This window comes from Antennarius striatus, chromosome 13 (assembly GCF_040054535.1).
Source record: "Antennarius striatus isolate MH-2024 chromosome 13, ASM4005453v1, whole genome shotgun sequence".
In the NCBI taxonomy this organism is placed as follows: Eukaryota; Metazoa; Chordata; class Actinopteri; order Lophiiformes; family Antennariidae; genus Antennarius; species Antennarius striatus.
Window position 1 is genome coordinate 3563049 of NC_090788.1, and position 17454 is coordinate 3580502.

The 17454-nt window shown below is 43.5% G+C and overlaps 2 protein-coding genes across 4 annotated transcripts; both read left to right on the forward strand.

The window, feature by feature from the left end:
- The first annotated feature begins 671 nt into the window (after positions 1-671).
- LOC137606241 (solute carrier family 35 member F2-like) lies at positions 672-5530 on the forward strand. The gene is made up of 9 exons (XM_068331413.1): positions 672-802; positions 1399-1511; positions 2354-2526; positions 2835-2962; positions 3069-3228; positions 4304-4460; positions 4544-4596; positions 4675-4829; positions 4922-5530. The coding sequence occupies exons 2-9, from the start codon at positions 1414-1416 to the stop codon at positions 5147-5149; spliced, it is 1152 nt and encodes a 383-aa protein (XP_068187514.1). The 5' UTR covers positions 672-802; positions 1399-1413; the 3' UTR covers positions 5150-5530.
- Positions 5531-5875: 345 nt separating this feature from the next.
- On the forward strand, positions 5876-11972 carry elmod1 (ELMO/CED-12 domain containing 1). Of its 3 annotated transcripts, XM_068331472.1 has the most exons (12): positions 5876-6152; positions 6489-6558; positions 7403-7548; positions 7658-7686; positions 7802-7899; positions 8090-8219; positions 8326-8459; positions 8580-8648; positions 9127-9147; positions 9377-9427; positions 9550-9683; positions 9861-11972. In XM_068331472.1, exons 2-12 carry the CDS (start codon positions 6542-6544, stop codon positions 10034-10036), a joined length of 1005 nt encoding a protein of 334 aa, XP_068187573.1. In that variant the 5' UTR covers positions 5876-6152; positions 6489-6541; the 3' UTR covers positions 10037-11972. The 3 variants fall into 3 exon arrangements, with proteins under 3 accessions (XP_068187573.1, XP_068187572.1, XP_068187575.1); XM_068331471.1 differs by having other exon boundaries at positions 5876-6558; XM_068331474.1 differs by lacking the exon at positions 9127-9147 and having other exon boundaries at positions 5876-6558.
- Positions 11973-17454: the final 5482 nt, after the last annotated feature.

Genomic DNA, 17454 nt, shown 5'->3' on the forward strand with positions numbered 1-17454 from the left:
AGGCCTCCAGGTAATTTGTAAAATCTGTTTACATTCATTTAATATTATCAGACACGTGACAACCAGTCCTTACAGATATGCTACCCGGGATATTTTTACCATTACAACTAGTTCAACCACTATTTGATGTTTTCCCCACCCCTCTCAAGCATCTGTCTTCTTCAAACTAAACGTGTACATTGTTTTGTTTGTGTGCGTGCGTGCGTGCGTGCGTGCGTGTGTGTGTGTGTGTGTGTGTCTGCTTGCATGCATTAAAATAAGGCTCCCTTGTGCCTGCATCACTTACAAAATAAGAGGTTGCCGTTCATCAGTCCAGCAAATGTGACAGCATAGTTCCTAAATAATAACCTCATTATAAATCGTTTCTAAATCTTTTAATGTAACGTGGCAACAGTGTAAGATTTCCATTTCTCTGATTTTACATAAAATATTTTATTTTTCATTTATGTTCAATGTAGGACTTTTACTAGACTTTTTCCAGTATTTTGTCATTTTACTTAAATAAATGATTAGACTATTCCCTCCATTTCCGTCTATGTTCTTCTTAGCCTGGCATGTAAAATATGCTTCTATTCTCCTCAGCACCAGCAGTTTGTATGCACGGTGTAGGGGGGAATGACGTAATTCCTGAGCCAATCAGAGAGCAGAAGGCGGTCCTAGACAACCCCAGGCTAGGTTGACGCACTCATGCTGGTGGTAAATTCGCACGCGTGTACAGGAGTACGACTCGTCGTGAGCGAACGGAAAAATTCATCACAACCGAACAATTTTCGGACAACCTGCCATGACGGAAGAAGCGGACGTACGTATTTATTAGGATGTTTATCAGGATAAAACCTGAAGTCACGTTACGCTTTTTCTTTTTCGCTGTTTGTAGCCTCAACGACCGGCGCCGCCATCCGCGCCAGAACATATCAACCAAACTGCATTGAAAAAAAGAGAATTAAATATAACTCTTGTAATTGTCTATTTTCTGTAGTCGCTTATCCAGAATTAATCACATATTTTTAATCGTTGGAGTTTACACAGGAATTCGGCATATATCTTGTGTCCTAGGTGAGTTTTATTTTTAGACAGTTATTAAATTTGATAAACTGGTCAATGTGAAGGAGCCAGCGTCTTGGAGCTAGATCTTCATTCAAAACTTCTTCACCTTAAACTACAAAACAGTCGCCTGTACGGAAGTAAAAACATGACCGATGACGTTTGTTTGTTTGTTTGTTTGTTTGTTTGTTTGTGGCAAACTCCTGTGTAATAGTGTTTGTCTGAGTAAAAACAAAATCTGTCACCAGATAAAATCGGAAAATTCCTTTTTGCGTGGATGTCCTGATGAGGATAATGAGCCTGACAGAAACCTTTTAATTTCATTTTAAACTGATTTTTCTTCTGTGTCTCCAGCTTTAACTCTCAGATATGGAGCGACATGAAGAGGAGGAACAGCAGACGTTGTGTCAGAAATTGAAAGTGTCCTGTGGGTTGAAGGGCAAAAAACTGAAGGATATCATCACATGGTGGGCACTGAACATGTCATACTGTTTTGTGTTGTTTTGTTTTTAAAAAGTTCATTTATCTGATTAAAGGTACTGAAATTGGAGTTATTTTTAAAATGGTGAAAGAAAATTTGCTTCCCGTGGTAAAGGAAATTATCAGTTCAGACTTTCTAGACCGTCAGACAAGAAGTGTGTGAGCTTGACCTTGACTGATGGTGTGTGTGTGTGTGTGTGTGTGTGTGTGTGTGTGTGTGTGTGTGTGTGTGTGTGTGTGTTTCAGTCACCTTGCAATCTCCACATTGAGCACAGACCGTCGATTTTCAGAGAGCCATTGTTCCACTTGTTAATAACACTTGCATATGAAAACAGCTGGGAGCATACCGTCTGTTATTAATGTTTTACACCCCAGGTGTGATATTGTAGTGGGAGGGGTCAACATCCTGGACCCACCCACATGTACACCTCTGATGATAAGTGGAGAACAAATATTTTCTTAACTGTAATCAAACATACCCCACCAGCGTGTGCGTCATCAGTGTTATCAGCTTTGTTTTGAGTCAGAAATAAACAGCAACAAAAAAGAAAGAAATGTGATGGCTAGAACTTTTGTACAGTTTGAGCAGTTTTGTTCTGTGGAAAGCCTGTAAGAAATGCCATATCTTAGCAGGAGAACATCTAAGGTCGCATTCCACAGTCGATTCTGTTTAGTGAGACTATCTGGAAACGTTCCCAGGCAGATTAACGGCATTAATGGTTTTATTTGAAGTAACTTCAGTGAATTGATGAGCAGTCAGAGGGGGCCTTCTCCGGGGGTTTACCACATTCAGATGTGTCACCTGATTTTCATGTCCCTTCCCCTCCAGGCATCTCCTGAAGATCGTCATCTTGGGGCAGGTTTTGTCCCTGCTGATCTGTGGGACGGCGGTGAGCTCTGAGTTCTTGGCTAACTACGGGGTCCAGACGCCCATGCTGCAGAGCTTCCTCAACTACGCCCTGCTGCTGCTGGTCTACACCACCATGCTCTGCACCAGAAAAGGTCTCCTTTTTCTTTTTTTTTAAATAATAATAATATCATAAAATTCCAAAACTTGCAGTGATTTAATGAAAGTCTGATGAGAAATCTCTCATAGTAAGTTAAATTAATCTGCAAGGTCATGGTGGAAGAGGTTAAAGTCCAGTTTTGTTCATTTTTATCAATATCTGTTTTTCATTCTTAAATAGTCGATAGAAAAATCTCCTTGTGTCGCAGTTTTAGTTTCGCCACCACAAAACTTGTGAAACAAGGTGTTCCAGACTAACTCGGTGCTGTTCGCTTCCTCCTCTGATGCTCGTTGGATTCCACAGACCAGAGGAATCTGCCACAGATTTTAAAAACCGATTGGTGGAAGTATTTGATAATGGGTGTGGCAGATGTGGAGGCAAATTACTCGGTGGTGACGGCCTACCAGTTCACCACGCTGACCAGTATCCAGGTGAGCCCAAACCCCTCCCGATGCGTCCGGTCAGCGATCTAAGACGGATTTACCGTCTTAAATCAATCATCAGTCAGTCAAAGTGTGTCACGTCTCTGTGCCCCAGCTGCTGGACTGCTGCGTGATCCCGATGCTCATGGTGCTTTCCTGGTTCTTCCTGAAGACTCGCTACAGGCCCATCCACTTTGTGGCCGTGGTGGTGTGTTTGTTGGGGGTCGGGACCATGGTGGGGGCCGACATTCTGGCAGGAAGAGCACCAGGGTCAAGTAAGAATGTGTTTATACTTGAGGAGGTGAAGCTTGATCAGCGTTGAATTGAAACATTGATACAGGTGTGTTATTACAGGACAGGTACAGGTGTGTTATTACAGGACAGGTACAGGTGTGTTATTACGGGACAGGTACAGGTGTGTTATTATAGGACAGGTACAGGTGTGTTATTATAGGACAGGTACAGGTGTGTTATTATGGGACAGGTACAGGTGTGTTATTATAGGACAGGTACAGGTGTGTTATTATAGGACAGGTACAGGTGTGTTATTATGGGACAGGTACAGGTGTGTTATAATAGGACAGGTACAGGTGTGTTATTATAGGACAGGTACAGGTGTGTTATTATAGGACAGGTACAGGTGTGTTATTATGGGACAGGTACAGGTGTGTTATAGGACAGGTACAGGTGTGGTATTATAGGACAGGTACAGGTGTGTTATTATAGGACAGGTACAGGTGTGGTATTATGGGACCGGTATGGGTGTGTTATTATAGGACAGGTACAGATGTGTTATTGTGGGACCAATACAGGTGTGGTATTATAGGACAGGTACAGGTGTGTTTTTATAGAACAGGTACAGGTGTGTTATTATAGGACAGGTTCATTTTAGCTGCCATGTTCATCACTCAGATCTGGGTCAGTGTCACCGAAAGTCTAGAAGAACTAGAATAACTAGCAGTCAGTCAACCAGAACCAGAGAACAAACCTGCTGAGCGACTGCTACCATACCGAAGGGAAGTAATTCTAATAATTCTGATAGGAGTATGAAAATTATGCAGTAAATGGAACCAGTTCACCTTCATGATTGATGACTGATGATGGTGACAGCGAGCCGGCATGAAAGCTAACATTTACATATTTTAAACTGTTGTCTCCGAGCTCCAAGTCTCCATGTAAAAATTCAGTGTAGTCAAAGTGGCATTCCATGACTCCTGTCTGTCTGTGTTCCATGACTCCTGTCTGTCTGTGTTCCATGACTCCTGTCTGTCTGTGTTCCATGACTCCTGTCTGTCTGTGTTCCATGACTCCTGTCTGTCTGTGTTCCATGACTCCTGTCTGTCCGTGCAGCCAGCAACGTGGCGCTGGGAGATGGCCTGGTGGTGCTCAGTGCCTTCCTCTACGCTGTGTCTAACGTGTGCCAGGAGTACACGGTGAAGAACCTGAGCCGGGTGGAGTTCCTGGGAATGATGGGACTGTTCGGGACCCTCGTCAGCGGCGTGCAGCTGTAGGTCTTTCTGTCAGCTTCATTCATTCTGAGGTTGTTTTCTTGTCGATTGAAGTGTTTTCCTCTCCGTTCCGACGTTACAGAGCAGCTCTGGAAACTCGAGCTGTAGCAGAGATACCTCGGCAATTAATCGTCTGTAAGTGAACTTCCTGTCTCATTCATTTAAAGCGAGTGTTATTATGGTCTGTTATTCAAACGAGTCTATTGTTTGCAGTGTTGATGTTCGCCTCCTACGTCCTGTGCATGTTTGCGCTGTACAGCGCCATGCCGGTCATGGTGAAGATGACCAGCGCCATGATGGTCAACCTCCCTCTGTTCACCTCCAACCTCTTCAGCCTCTTCTGCGGCATCTACCTCTTCGGCTACAAGGTGAGGCGTCTCCGTACGAACCGGCGTTTAACCGGCGGGAGCCCGGACTCCTGAGCGATGAAGCGTCTCTGACGTCTCTTCCTCTTCCTCAGTTCTCGACGCTGTACATCGTCTCCTTTGTCATCATCACCGTGGGTTTCATCATGTACAACGCCGTCCCCACGCTCTCTGCTCCGCCGGACTCTGCTGGCTCCGTCGACGGAAACCCGGCTGCAGATCGGACCAGCGGGAGCTCGTCGGACCGCCTCCTGCCGGGAACCACAGACCCTCAGAGGAGCGAGACGGTCACGTCTGTCGATGAGACGGGTTCTCTGTTGTGACAGACGGACTCTCAGTTCTCCGTTTACTGACTGTGTTTTTCATTTAAACTGAAAGTTTGGTTATTTTTCTTGTTTCAGAACGCATCAGAACAACGTCATGGACTTACTGCTTGTTTTAAATGATGAGTCATCCGTTTATTCCCCTTACAGACATCTTATCTGCACTCAACACAAACACCAGTTCAGTATTTATTACTTCACAACAGGTCACCGCTGTCTGCTTTAATATGTTCACGTTAAAAACATCAGCAGGGCCTTTTAAAGGCTGCACTTTGTCACTGATTTTAACTTAAAGACCAATCACAAAGTTTTTTCATGTATTTGCTTTATTTTTTTTCCTGCTTTTATTATTTTTCAGGTGGGCTCTTTTCGTACCACTTAATGAGTTTTACTTTTATACTATTAAATTAATATTTACATTATTCTTGCTTTTTGAGTCATTTGTCCTAATTTATCCCTTTTAGCTCACGAGTCAAAACTCAATGATGTGATTCACACTAAGAAAATTAAAAAATTTCAGAAAAATTCATGACGCATTAATAATACAAGGATCATGAAATGAATTCAGAGTTCTTCCAATATTTTTTATTATTTATTTTTTATATGTAACCCTGGGGGGGTACTTTATATTTAGAGGCCCCGGATCTTCTTGCGTCGCCCCTGCCAGCTGCTCCCTACCACGTCGCATCAATCCTGACAGATTCCCATCCAGCATAAATAATCCACTCATCCTCTGCCTGTTTGATGTTCTACCTTAAACTGAATTAATCTGCTTCTGAAAGCCTGAAACAATCGATCCGAACCGATCGCCGCGCTGATAGAGGTTTAGTATTCCGCACCGCGTCTCTGCGCTGTCGCTTTTAGACCGAGGCTCCTCTTCCTCCACGATCATCATCATCATCATCATCATCATCATCATGGAGGAGAAGCAGACGCCCGTTGCTGAGTGAAGAGGACCAGACGCTCCATCCGACTTCCCTCCACCTGTTATTATTTGAATTCGGTGAGATGCCGCGTCGGTCGCGGTGCAGATTTTGCGGCAGACGGTTTGCGCGCCGCGGCAGCTGCTCCGGATTATGTCCGCTAATCGGACCGGAGGTGATCGAGCGTTAATGACAAGCACAAACCGAACTGTGACACCGACGGGTGAAATCTAGGAAGAATAGTTGTATTTCCCTCGGCGCGTCTCTGTCGGTGCGTCGACGCGGGTAAAAGCCGCGTTTTTCCGCGCGCGTCGCCGCTTCAGCACCGCGGACAGCTCCGGAGCGGCGCGGCCTGATCCGAGCGGCGGAACCGGCCTCGTCCAGACCCGTAACGCTCTCCTGTCGTCTGTTCTCAGGGCAGCGAAAGGGGACCCGCACCGAACACACCGGAGAGGTCACAGCGGACAAGATGAAGCATTTTCTGAGGTAAGAAAACGGAGGGATTAAATCCACACCAGGACGTGGAGGAATGCGTTGCGCATCCTTCTGATTCCTTCTATCTGATGTAACCTGTTCAACCAAACAGGGCTGCTTGGAGACGAGGCCTCTTAATTATGGAACACATGTGAAACCAGAGTTACTCGTGTATTCCTGTATTTATACTCGTATTTTATGATAAACAGTTTATTTATTTATTTATTTATTTATTTATTTATTTATTCACGGGTCTCAGTACCCCACCTTGACCCGATCCACGGCCACATAAACGCAAAAGGGAAAAATCTCCTGTAATAAAGACCTTTTTTAAATTAAACTTTAACAATTCTAATTGCATTATGGAAATCCAGATTTGTTCACAGATCTTAAAAATGAGGTGTAAACACATAAAAATGTAAACACAAACACATTAAGACATTAAAATAAAATTGATGTCTTAATTAATGTCTTAAAAATACAGGTTTAACACACCTTGTCCATCCTGTCAAAATTCAGTTTTCCATTAGTTTTCCAAAAACTGTCTGACTCTATGTTCAGGCACCAGTGAAGCGACAGGCTGGAAATCAATCAGGCTCAGATTCTTTATGGGTCGTTCCACTTTTCTATTCTCAGTGTCACCCGTTTTAAAAATAGCAGACTTTAATCTGCCAGACTCACCTGCAGACAGGAAGTCCTACGCAGTTTCACGACTGTCCTTTATCTTCCTCCTTTATACTGATGTCATTCCTTCATCTGGTTTCTCTCTTTCCCATCGTTATTCGCTCGTCTTTACAGTATATAAACTCTGTCCTCCATTCTTCTGTCTGATCCCTCGTTTCTCCCCCCCCCACAGAGCGGTGACCCAGTTCTTTGTGTTCCTCTACTGTAAATGTTTGTGGCGAGGCCTGAAGTTCGTCTTCAGGAAGTTTACGGGACGCTGCGAGCTGCAGCGAATCTGCTACAACAACAAACATGGCGCCCGCAGGACTCTCAAGATAGGTGGGCGTGCAGAACCCTGAGCAAACTCACATATTCATACATTCACATCATCAGCAAACATTATCAGTAATATCTTATTTTATCCCACATTTGCCTCATTTCTTTCCAGAGTCTTCCCTGAGGTACTCCAAGAATGAGGTACTTTTTAAAATCTGTTTGACGATCCACATCAGCTGCTGGGTTTTCCACCTTCCACCCGTTCACACCTCTTCTCTTCCTCCCTCCGCCCTTCATCGCTCTTCTTCCTCCCTAGCTGCTGCAGTCTGCCCTCAGCGTCCATCCTGACAGAGTGGAGAAAACCATTGACGACATCATGGCTTTGAAAAAGATCAACCCTGACACCAATCCACAGTGAGAGATCGCGCATCGCACGCCGCCTCATCAGCAGCGCCAGGGCGCTAAATCTGACGCTAACCCCTTCAAATCACGCCGTTCTCTCCTTGAGCGCCAACACATGATGTGAACTCCTCTTAGAGCAGGAGAACATACACTTGTGCATGCATCAGCATCCTAATAGACCCCCCCCCCCCCACTCCCCCAGGCTTGGCATCTCCCTGCAGGCCAGCCTGCTGCAGATTGTGGGCTACAGGAGTCTGGTGGCGGAGGTGGAGAAGCTGCGCCGGGAGCCCTACGACAGCGACAACACCCACCACGAGGAGATGCTGATGAAGGTGTGCACCTCTCCGGAGTGATCACATGATCACATGACCAATCTGTCGTCAGCTGAGGTGTGTGTGTGTGTGTGTGTGTGTGTGTGTGTGTGTGTGTGTGTCACAGCTGTGGAAGGAGCTGCGTCCCGACACGCCTCTCAGCGGACGGATCTCCAAACAGTGGTGTGAAATTGGTTTCCAAGGCAGCGATCCCAAGACCGATTTCAGAGGCATGGGCCTGCTGGGGCTGCACAACCTGCTGTAAGCTGTCAGTCAACCCCCCCCCCCCCTCCATGAAAGATGGATCACCTCCCCCACCCTAAGTGTGATCAGATTTTTCCTCTTCTTGAACCTTCTTGTCTTGTTTTTTTTTTTTTCCAGGTATTTTGCAGAACATGACAAAGCCACCGCTCTACAGATGCTCCACGACTCCCTGCAGCCCAAACACAAGTATGTTAACCCCTAACCCACCCACCAAACCCCTTACCCTCCTGGGGTGGGGGGTTTGAAGCTACTTGGTAAGAAACTGAAGCTACTGAAAGGCTAAGCTAAAAGCTAAAGCATCCAAGGACGTATGAAGTCACATCTGATCTGATCAGTGATCTCTAACGAGATCCTCCACACACACACACACACACACACACACACACACACACACACACACACACACACACACACACACACACACACACACACACACACACACACGTTAATCTGCTCTTGCTCATCCACAACTCTGCATTTACCACCTTCTGCTTGATGACTTTCATCCCTACAGCGTCACCGCCTCATCTTTCTGCTGCTTGTGTTGTTTGTGGTCTCAGTGACTCGTCTCATTTCACAAACGAGGATTCTTCTCTTTTCTCCTCCACCTTCACCTCCACCTTCACGCCCATGTCTTCCTCTCTGACTCTCTCACGCATTGTAGGAGCGCACACAGAACGCCCAGGTACCGGATTTCATTTTCATTCTGCTCACTGCACTCACAGGCTTCTCTTTTGGCTTTTGATGCTTCACGCATGTAAATGATTTACGCCTACGCTTCATTTAAAAACAAACTAAATAGATCAAAACGTGGAGTTTTTTTTAAGAATAACAGTCAAGTTTAAGTAGCAAGCTGATAAAATGTTCTTGGGTTTTGTTTTTCCGATGCACTCAACTGTTTGTGTCCGTCACAGTGAGGTAAACAAGCCCGAATGGGAGCAGAAGAACTTGGACAAAGCCATCGGGTGAGCGTTTGCACATTTGCTGCACGATTTGGAACGTGGCCTCGATCATTTTTTTTTTCTTCCTCTGATGTAGACGTCACATTAGAACCAACAACCCGTTTGTTTGCATCCCTTCTCTCCAGCTATTCTTTCGCCATCGTGGGCATCAACATCACGGACCTGGCCTACTCCCTGCTGGTGAGCGGCGCTCTGAAGACCCACCTGTACAACGTGGCTCCAGAGACCCCCAGCCTGATGCATTTCCAGCAGACTTTCTGTGAGTTTCTTGCCTCGATTAGAAAACCATTCCCAATCGGAAAGTGGGATAAAAACGTTGAAAATGTCACAATGGAGGATCTCTCACCTGTGATGACCCTGATGATTTTGTCTTGTTAGTAAAACCCGAGCGGGCTCATTTTAATACTTTAAACTTGGCTCATTTCCTTCATCGCAGGTTACCTTATGCAGGAGTTTCAGCGTTTCTGGATCGCAGAGGATCCCAGTGACATCATGGAGTTCAACCGCGTCCGCTCCAAGTTCCACCGGAGGATCCTGCGACAGCTGAAGAACCCGGACATGGCTCTGTGTCCTCACTTCTCCGCCTCCGACCTCCATCTGGTCAACCTCTAAACGCACACCTTTGACCTCTGACCCCCCTCCCCTCCTCAAAACACCCCCCCCCCCATCCCCAGAGGTCTGTCCTGGGTGTCTGGTAGGCCAACTTAAAGCTGAAATAATACATAGATGGGTGGGGGGGGGGTTCTCTCACAAGTTTATCCAAGCTAACATCTTGTTGCGTCACTGCCAAAAAGCTCACACACACACACACACACACACACACACACACACACACACACTGCAGCGTTAGACCACCAGCATCAGAGACGACCGTGGCGATTGTAGCTGTGCATGAGGAGGCTGCACCACACCAACATCCGCCATCCCAGAAACAACATTAGTTCAGCTTCGGTTTAGATTATTAATCGATTAGCTTTCAGAAATGAGCTCAAATGTTCCAAATAAGATACTACGAAGTTAGAATCAATGATCAATCGATGCTGCTGATCGATCCAATCACAGGAGCAGCTCATCTCCAGGTCGACGAATGATAAAGATCGTACTGTACTTTTTACGTTCTTTTTAAACTTCTTGCCAAAACAAAGTGAATGTTGGAACAGCAGCAGTTTGTTGTGAATAAATATTTAATAGTTGTTCCTAGAAAATATATTTACATTCAGCAGAAAATGCTTTAACGATATTTTTAGTGGCTTTCAAATGTTTTCTTCTTTGATTTGACCCTCTCGAGGAGCTTCTGTTCTGAATGTCCTTCACGCTCACGATTGTTTGATTTTAAATCCACTGAATGTGACTCTGTGTCCACTGTTTTATAGCCAAAGCAATAATTTACATTCACGACACCGCGCTCTTATTTTAATGTATTCATCTGCACCATGCGTGCCTGTGTATTTGCTTTAGTCTAACTCAGAGCTGGAATGCTAATCAACATAGCGTTCCCTTTCGCATTTAAAAGAGGTATGGGCATTAATTTTAGGACGTTGGTGTAATTACCGCGAACACACCACGTGTGACGGTTCCGATCACTGGTTTTATTTAACTCCTCTAATTGAACATCTAAAAGCAAAATTCGGATCAGATAAAAACAAACAAAATAATATTTGTTTAATTTAAAGTGTCAGATTTCTTGATGCGACAAAAGTTTAAGGTTTTAGAAAAGATTGTGTGATTTTAATAATTGTATTTTGCTGATGCACATGAATCGTCCATAAACGTTACGCTTCTAAACATGTTGATCGGCTTCATGGAAGATAAAGAGTTTAATATTCATTCAGTTCTCCTCTGACCAATCAGAGAACAGCAGCTTTATTCCCTGAAATTGATTTGTAACCTGTTACTACAGAAATACTGTAGGTGTCACAAAATTTAATGAGAAATAGAATCTCTATGTAATATTTATTTGTCAGCATCCATTTAATTAAAACATGAAAAATAAAGACATATAAAAATAAAAGGTTTGGCTTCTATAATTAGTTTTTAAACTTAATTATCTGTCATTCAATAAAATTTTCTTTAATCTCCATTCAAACATAAAAACAGGAAACGCTGTCTTTATCGTCTGTCAAGCCTCATTTTGATTGTTTTCTCAGCTTTGAGTTGAGGTTTACACCTAAAGACACGCGTGTCCTTCTTTCACGTCACTCGTGACGCTGACAGCTCCGACCAATCGTAACACTGAAAATGTATGACATCACTTTACTGCCATGCTTGCCTGCTGATCGTGTTTTGATCGTACTGAATATTTGTACCAATGCAGTATTAGTCCGGTTTCACTTCCTGTTTGCTTCTGTCCAGATGAACCTGTAGTTTCCTTTGTGCTCATAGATGTGATGTTAGGAGAATCTGTAGCTGCTGTATATTCTGCTTTAAAACGACCACACGACCTGCATGATGTCATCGTCACCGCTTACGTCACATAGTTTATTCTTCAGTGAGGCCTAAAGCTCTTTAGATGTCGTGACCGTGAGCTTCATTTGTCTGTGCTGTTCTTTCTGAGACACAATAAAAACTAAATGTTACTTGAAAGTGTACAAGAGTGTTTCTTCACATGCCGGGGCATAAATGTGAGAAAAAAAGTCAGTGTTACCTTAAATTAATAGAAGTAAATCTAGATCGAATTCTAAAAACCGAAGATGAGAAATGAAAACTGAAGATGCTTGCTTATTTTATTGGAGTTATTTACTTTTCTGTTTTTATTAGACTTAATAATTTTATGATATCAAACCTTGTTATGTTTTAGGCTCTGAGCAAATTAATTAATAAATCACTTTATTTATATTTATTCTTTTTATTTCAAGTTTAAAATTTTTGAGTCTTTTTAGAAGTTTAAAGCCATTTGATCAACGCACATAACAAAACCAATTTTATCAGATTGACTTTTATTCAAGCTTTTTGTCTTCTTAATCCCTTCCTGAATCGAAAACAATAATTAATGTCAAAACCTTTGAAAATTCGCAATTTAAAGTAATTTAACTAATTACAGACATAATTACTTTAAATGAAAGATGTCTTCTGAAACAAAACACTGATTGTTTGATAAGGGTTTTGTTTGGTCGTGTCTAAATATTGATTAGAGTAATTAAATATGAATAAGCAGATTGCCTTTATTGAGTCCAAATTTTTCAGGGAACAATTTCTGTAAGATTTTCAGAAAATCATTTTTACCTTAAATCACTTCAAAAATACTGTATATTTTCTACTTCTTTTTTCTTATTATTTAGGTTTCCTGATTTGCTGTGTTGCTGTAATCTGTCTGACCACCAGGGGGCGCTACCTCCAGTCACCAAGACTGGCACAGGTGCAAATAAAGTACATGAAAAGGTAACGTTTGACGTAAGATCATCTGTTTTAACACTGGATGAACTCGGGGTTTTGTGTTGTTTTTGTTTGTTTTTTCAGAAGATGATCAGGTGACATTCCATGAATATATCGATCCGTTGAAACCACGCACTGCAACAGGAAAGATACACCCCAGATTGAAACAGTAAAAGAAACCAGAAGGCACAGCACATACGATGTTGACGTCACAGCGATTACGTCATTTTACTTGGCTCTTGGTCGTCTCAATGTTCTCCGATTCATTGAGCTTTTTCTTATTGTCACTCAGCTGTGCCTGAAACTTTTTAAATATAAGTTGAGTTACATTGGATTTTCTTTGCTTAAGTTTTACTTCACAGTCATGACTTATTATAAAACAGTGAAATAAACAAACAACAAATAAAGAAATAAAGATTAACAGTGAACTGAAGTGAACCCTGATCCTCCTCATCGTCACCTGCCAGTGATCCAAACCGAGGCTCGGCTTCATCACTGATATTCAGACACAACTGTGTCATAAAGTGATCCTGCAAGTAAAAAAACATTATTTTTTTTTAGTCGTGCTTCTCAGATAAGTTTCCTGTTAACACCAATAATGTTGCAGATGTTTCCAAAGAATTTAACTTTCAGCTTGTGGCTGTCACAAGTACTGTACAGAAATCCATTGATGCAAACAAACATGTCTGACAATTTGTCTGCAGTTTATTCCCTACACTCAGGCTGCAGTGTGTAATGATAATACGGGCGTGGATACACACACATCCCTTCAGAGCAGCGGATTAGTTAGGATCAGCTCCAGACAAACTCCGACGAAATGAGAGCTCAGAACTGCAGAGTTTGACACGTTAACGTCAATCCTCGCTTGAGTCAGCACTTTTGAGGCTTTTCTGCCTGCAGAAACTTCATTTTACAGATTTAACCCACAAAAATATGTCTAATCAAGTTTTAGAGTGGCTATTGAGATGGTCTTCTAAACAAGGAGACGTAAAGCGCTGCTTGTAAATCTCAATTAAAAGCAGTTTTTAAAAAAAACAACGTCATGTAATGATATAAAAATGTTTTTCCGTGCTTAGAATAATTACAACGTTAATCTTCAAAAATAAAAAGGGGGACCGGTGGGTGGAGCCTTAGTGACGCGTCACACGTCACTTCAAGTATGGAAAGTTGTTGGAGGAATGAGTTTCATTAATTTAATTCCCCCATTTAATCCCAGTGTGTGATTTATTCTTAATGATTTATTTTAATTCTCAGACCTTCTGCGTTTACGCAGGGCGATATTGTCTTTCACCAGCAGGTGGCAGTATTGGCTCAGAGGGCACGTCAGCTGCCGCTGCTTTACGGCAGAAGTCGAAATGACCAACGATAACGTCTTAAATCAATGTTTCACTCTACACATTGTGTTTTATTCCTGTCCCCTGATTTCCTTCTATTTGTGTTATTTTTGCGCTAGCTTGTTAATGCTGACCTCTGAACTCCAGCTGGGTATGCAGTACCTCAAATGTCCATGTGGGGGCGCCAGAGGGCAACATTTCATTCCATCACCTGCATCCAGCAGAGGCCTCGCCTGCAGTCAATCCTCAGGCAAAGTGTTCTGTCAGAAATGTGATCGTGCAGTTCGGCCGTTCTGCAATCTTTTGGTGATGACTTAGGATTCGAATTGATTTCACCCGTCACAATCATGCACGCCTCTTAAAATGGTAATCTGATGTTTTAAGCAGTCTCTCAACAGAAATGAGCTTCGCTTTCCTTCCAGTATTTTCCAAGAATATGGATTTTCTTGTTTTTCCACAGCAATCAATTTCATGCCAAGAAGCACAGAAAGCGCGTCACAGATTTCATATCTGTGGGTCTAATTATGTTTAATTCATCAACCCACCTTATTGATTAAGCTCAGACGGGTGGAGCTGTTCCATGCACTCCGGGGCATGCAGATATAATGTTATACTGAGGTCTAGAGCATGAATCACACTCTGTCAGAGTCAGCGGCACTGACAGCTGATTTGTCACCTATGTATGAGTCCAAGGTCGATCTGTGATCATAATAAAATAGATCCAGGTGAGCTGTTTGCTGACTCCACCCTCCAGTTTTTTCTTTTTTCACCTGTTGCTGATGCTGTTAGTTCACTATTTTCATCTTTACACAGCAAAAAGTTACCAAATTCTCACTCAAATATGTGGATCTAAACAATCTGTGTGCAATTAATTAGGTCACCACTGCATTTTTTTTTCTTGAAGGATGGCATTCAGCACATTAGTGATGTTATGTCAACCAAACAAATTCCCATCCAGTCGGTGTTTGACAATTCTTTGCAGGTTGTCCATTTTCAGACAGCTAGAGCATCATTGTCAACTTTCCAGTTGAAGGCTCAAAACCAACTTCATTCTATCAGCTGTGAGCTGCGAACATCTGCAGAGATCTCAGGATTGACGACCCCTCCCAATCAAGAGTACCAGCTTCACACAGCATGCCGTGATTGGTCCATTAGTCTTATTCTTCTTTGAGGTTTTATGCAAGTTGACAGACGTCTGTTATGAGTTGAGAAAACGAATTGTATGCTCAATTTGTGGAACAATTTTAGACAGAAAAAGCACGCCGTATAAAGTCCGACCTTGTGCTGTGATTGGCCCGCGGGTCAGAATTTGGGCACCCTGGTGTATCGTACTGACCCTGATTCTTTGCTCTCTGAGGGTAAATTCAAGGAGGGAGAACCACGTGTGTTCTGGCAAATTATTGGGAATCGTAGCGTTCCAGTTCTGCTTGTAAGATTATCTTTGATCTTGATTGTGTTGCCCCCCCCTCCACACACACACACACACACACACACACACAATCGCACATTTATTCTCCTCCCCTCGTCCCTGCTTCTCTTATCTTTTATTTTCACCTTACTCACTTCCCCTCTTTTTTTTTGCCATCTCGTACCTTTCTTTTACTTCCTCCTTCTCCTCCCTCTCGCTCTGATTAAACTTGCTGGGGCATTAATAAAGTGCTGCCCCCCACCACCACCACCACCCATCCCACCCATCCCACCCTGCCCTCCCCCAGTGGGATTAGGCAGAGCACTAATTCCATCTCCGGTCCTGGAAGCTTTGAAGTCGACTGCCAGGGAAACCGCCAGCTTCTTCAATTTCCATTTGCATAATCCCACCACTGCACTCATACATGCTCATCAGAGCGGAGGATGAGCTAATATGCAGGATGGAGCTTCATATTTGCATTATAATAATCCGCTAATTTCTAGCGGCGTCACTTTCTTCATCAGTGTCACCATCAGGGATCAATGATCGCTCTTTATATCATCCTCAGAGTGTCATCATTGTTGCGTCCTCATCGCTCTCGGTTAATTTCACTGTTCTTATCATAATTAGTAATTAGCATGCACAAATGCTAATTTCTGCTCATTGGAAGCAGCTGATTGTATTTGTGTTGCATTATCAGGCCGAGCAGTGCAGTGTGGGTAATTCTCACGTCTGAGGCGAGGTGCTGGTGTGTGCGCTCCAACCACACGTCAGAATTAATCTGAGGAAACAGAGCAACTGTAAATGAATGAGGGAAGCTTCCATGTGGAAGTCGACACCCAGGGTTCCACAGACAGGGAAAAAAAGTCACGTTTGTCCTCGCCTTCTTCTGATTGGATCGGTCGGGTGAGTGTAGTGGGAGGAGCTTTTAATCAAGACGTCTCCGGGTCGACCCTTTGACTTCTCCTTCAGCACGTCCTTCTTTTATTCTGTAGGTTCCCTGGAGTCTTATTTTGTATTCGTCTTCCTGCCCTGATTGCTTTTTCCTCGTCGAGGATGATGATGAGGTCAGAAGATAACCAGAACTTATTCACTTTTCCACACTGGAAGATGTAATTCATGCGTTAGGTTTTTAATTTGGACCCTTACAAAACGGGGTTTTAAATTAAACACGGCGCAGCTGGCTGGTCGGGATGCATTAGCATTCAGGAGACGGAGAATGAACTTTAATGGAGCACAGAGTCAAAGATAGGCAATTACAAGTGAAAGCAGCTGCAACAAGCCACAGGATTCACCTGTGATACTAAAAAATTTATTATTACATTAAACCAACAATCAGGATGAAGAATTTAATACAAAACAAACCAGAAAACAGAACAAACGGATCAATAAGCATTAATTAAAAGGTAAGTGTGGACTTTAACTTCCCTGTCAGCGTCTTCCGTTTGTCCGTTGGGATGTAAAGCAGCTTTCCCAAAACTCCGATCGTTCTCAATCTTTAATACGATCCAAAAGATGCTGCACCTGCAACCGAGCCCTCAAAGCAATAACCGGACCGAGCCTTCGGCACTCATGACGTCAGGTCCTGGACGCACCGAGCTCCCCGTCCTCCCCAACCCATGATGAATCTGCAGAAAGAGCTCTTGCCCGTCTCCATCAGAAGCAAAGTTTAGCACAGTGCTAATGAGGAGGGCAGCTGAGTCAGCAGAAATGAGCTGGTGTGAGTCAGAGCAAATGGGATCCCTGTTCCTCCAGATGAACAGGAGGAGTTCCCGGCGCTGCAAGAACCCATAACTGGTGACCTGACCGGATGGATGGATGGATGGATGGAGAGGCATCACTATAAATTCTGGCCTGTATTCACCGGCAAGCCATCTGCGTTGCCAGTTTCGCTCGTCTCCAACATGTTCACAGCA

Coding starts and splice junctions, on each gene's coding strand:
- elmod1 (XM_068331471.1), top strand. Junction 7,549..7,657: donor CCGCAGGACTCTCAAGATAG/GTGGGCGTGCAG, acceptor ATTTCTTTCCAG/AGTCTTCCCTGAGGTACTCC. Junction 9,428..9,549: donor AACTTGGACAAAGCCATCGG/GTGAGCGTTTGC, acceptor CCTTCTCTCCAG/CTATTCTTTCGCCATCGTGG.
- LOC137606241 (XM_068331413.1), top strand. CDS start 1,414: ATGGAGCGACATGAAGAGGAGGAACAGCAGACGTTGTGTCAGAAATTG. Junction 2,527..2,834: donor CATGCTCTGCACCAGAAAAG/GTCTCCTTTTTC, acceptor TGGATTCCACAG/ACCAGAGGAATCTGCCACAG. Junction 3,229..4,303: donor AGGAAGAGCACCAGGGTCAA/GTAAGAATGTGT, acceptor CTGTCCGTGCAG/CCAGCAACGTGGCGCTGGGA.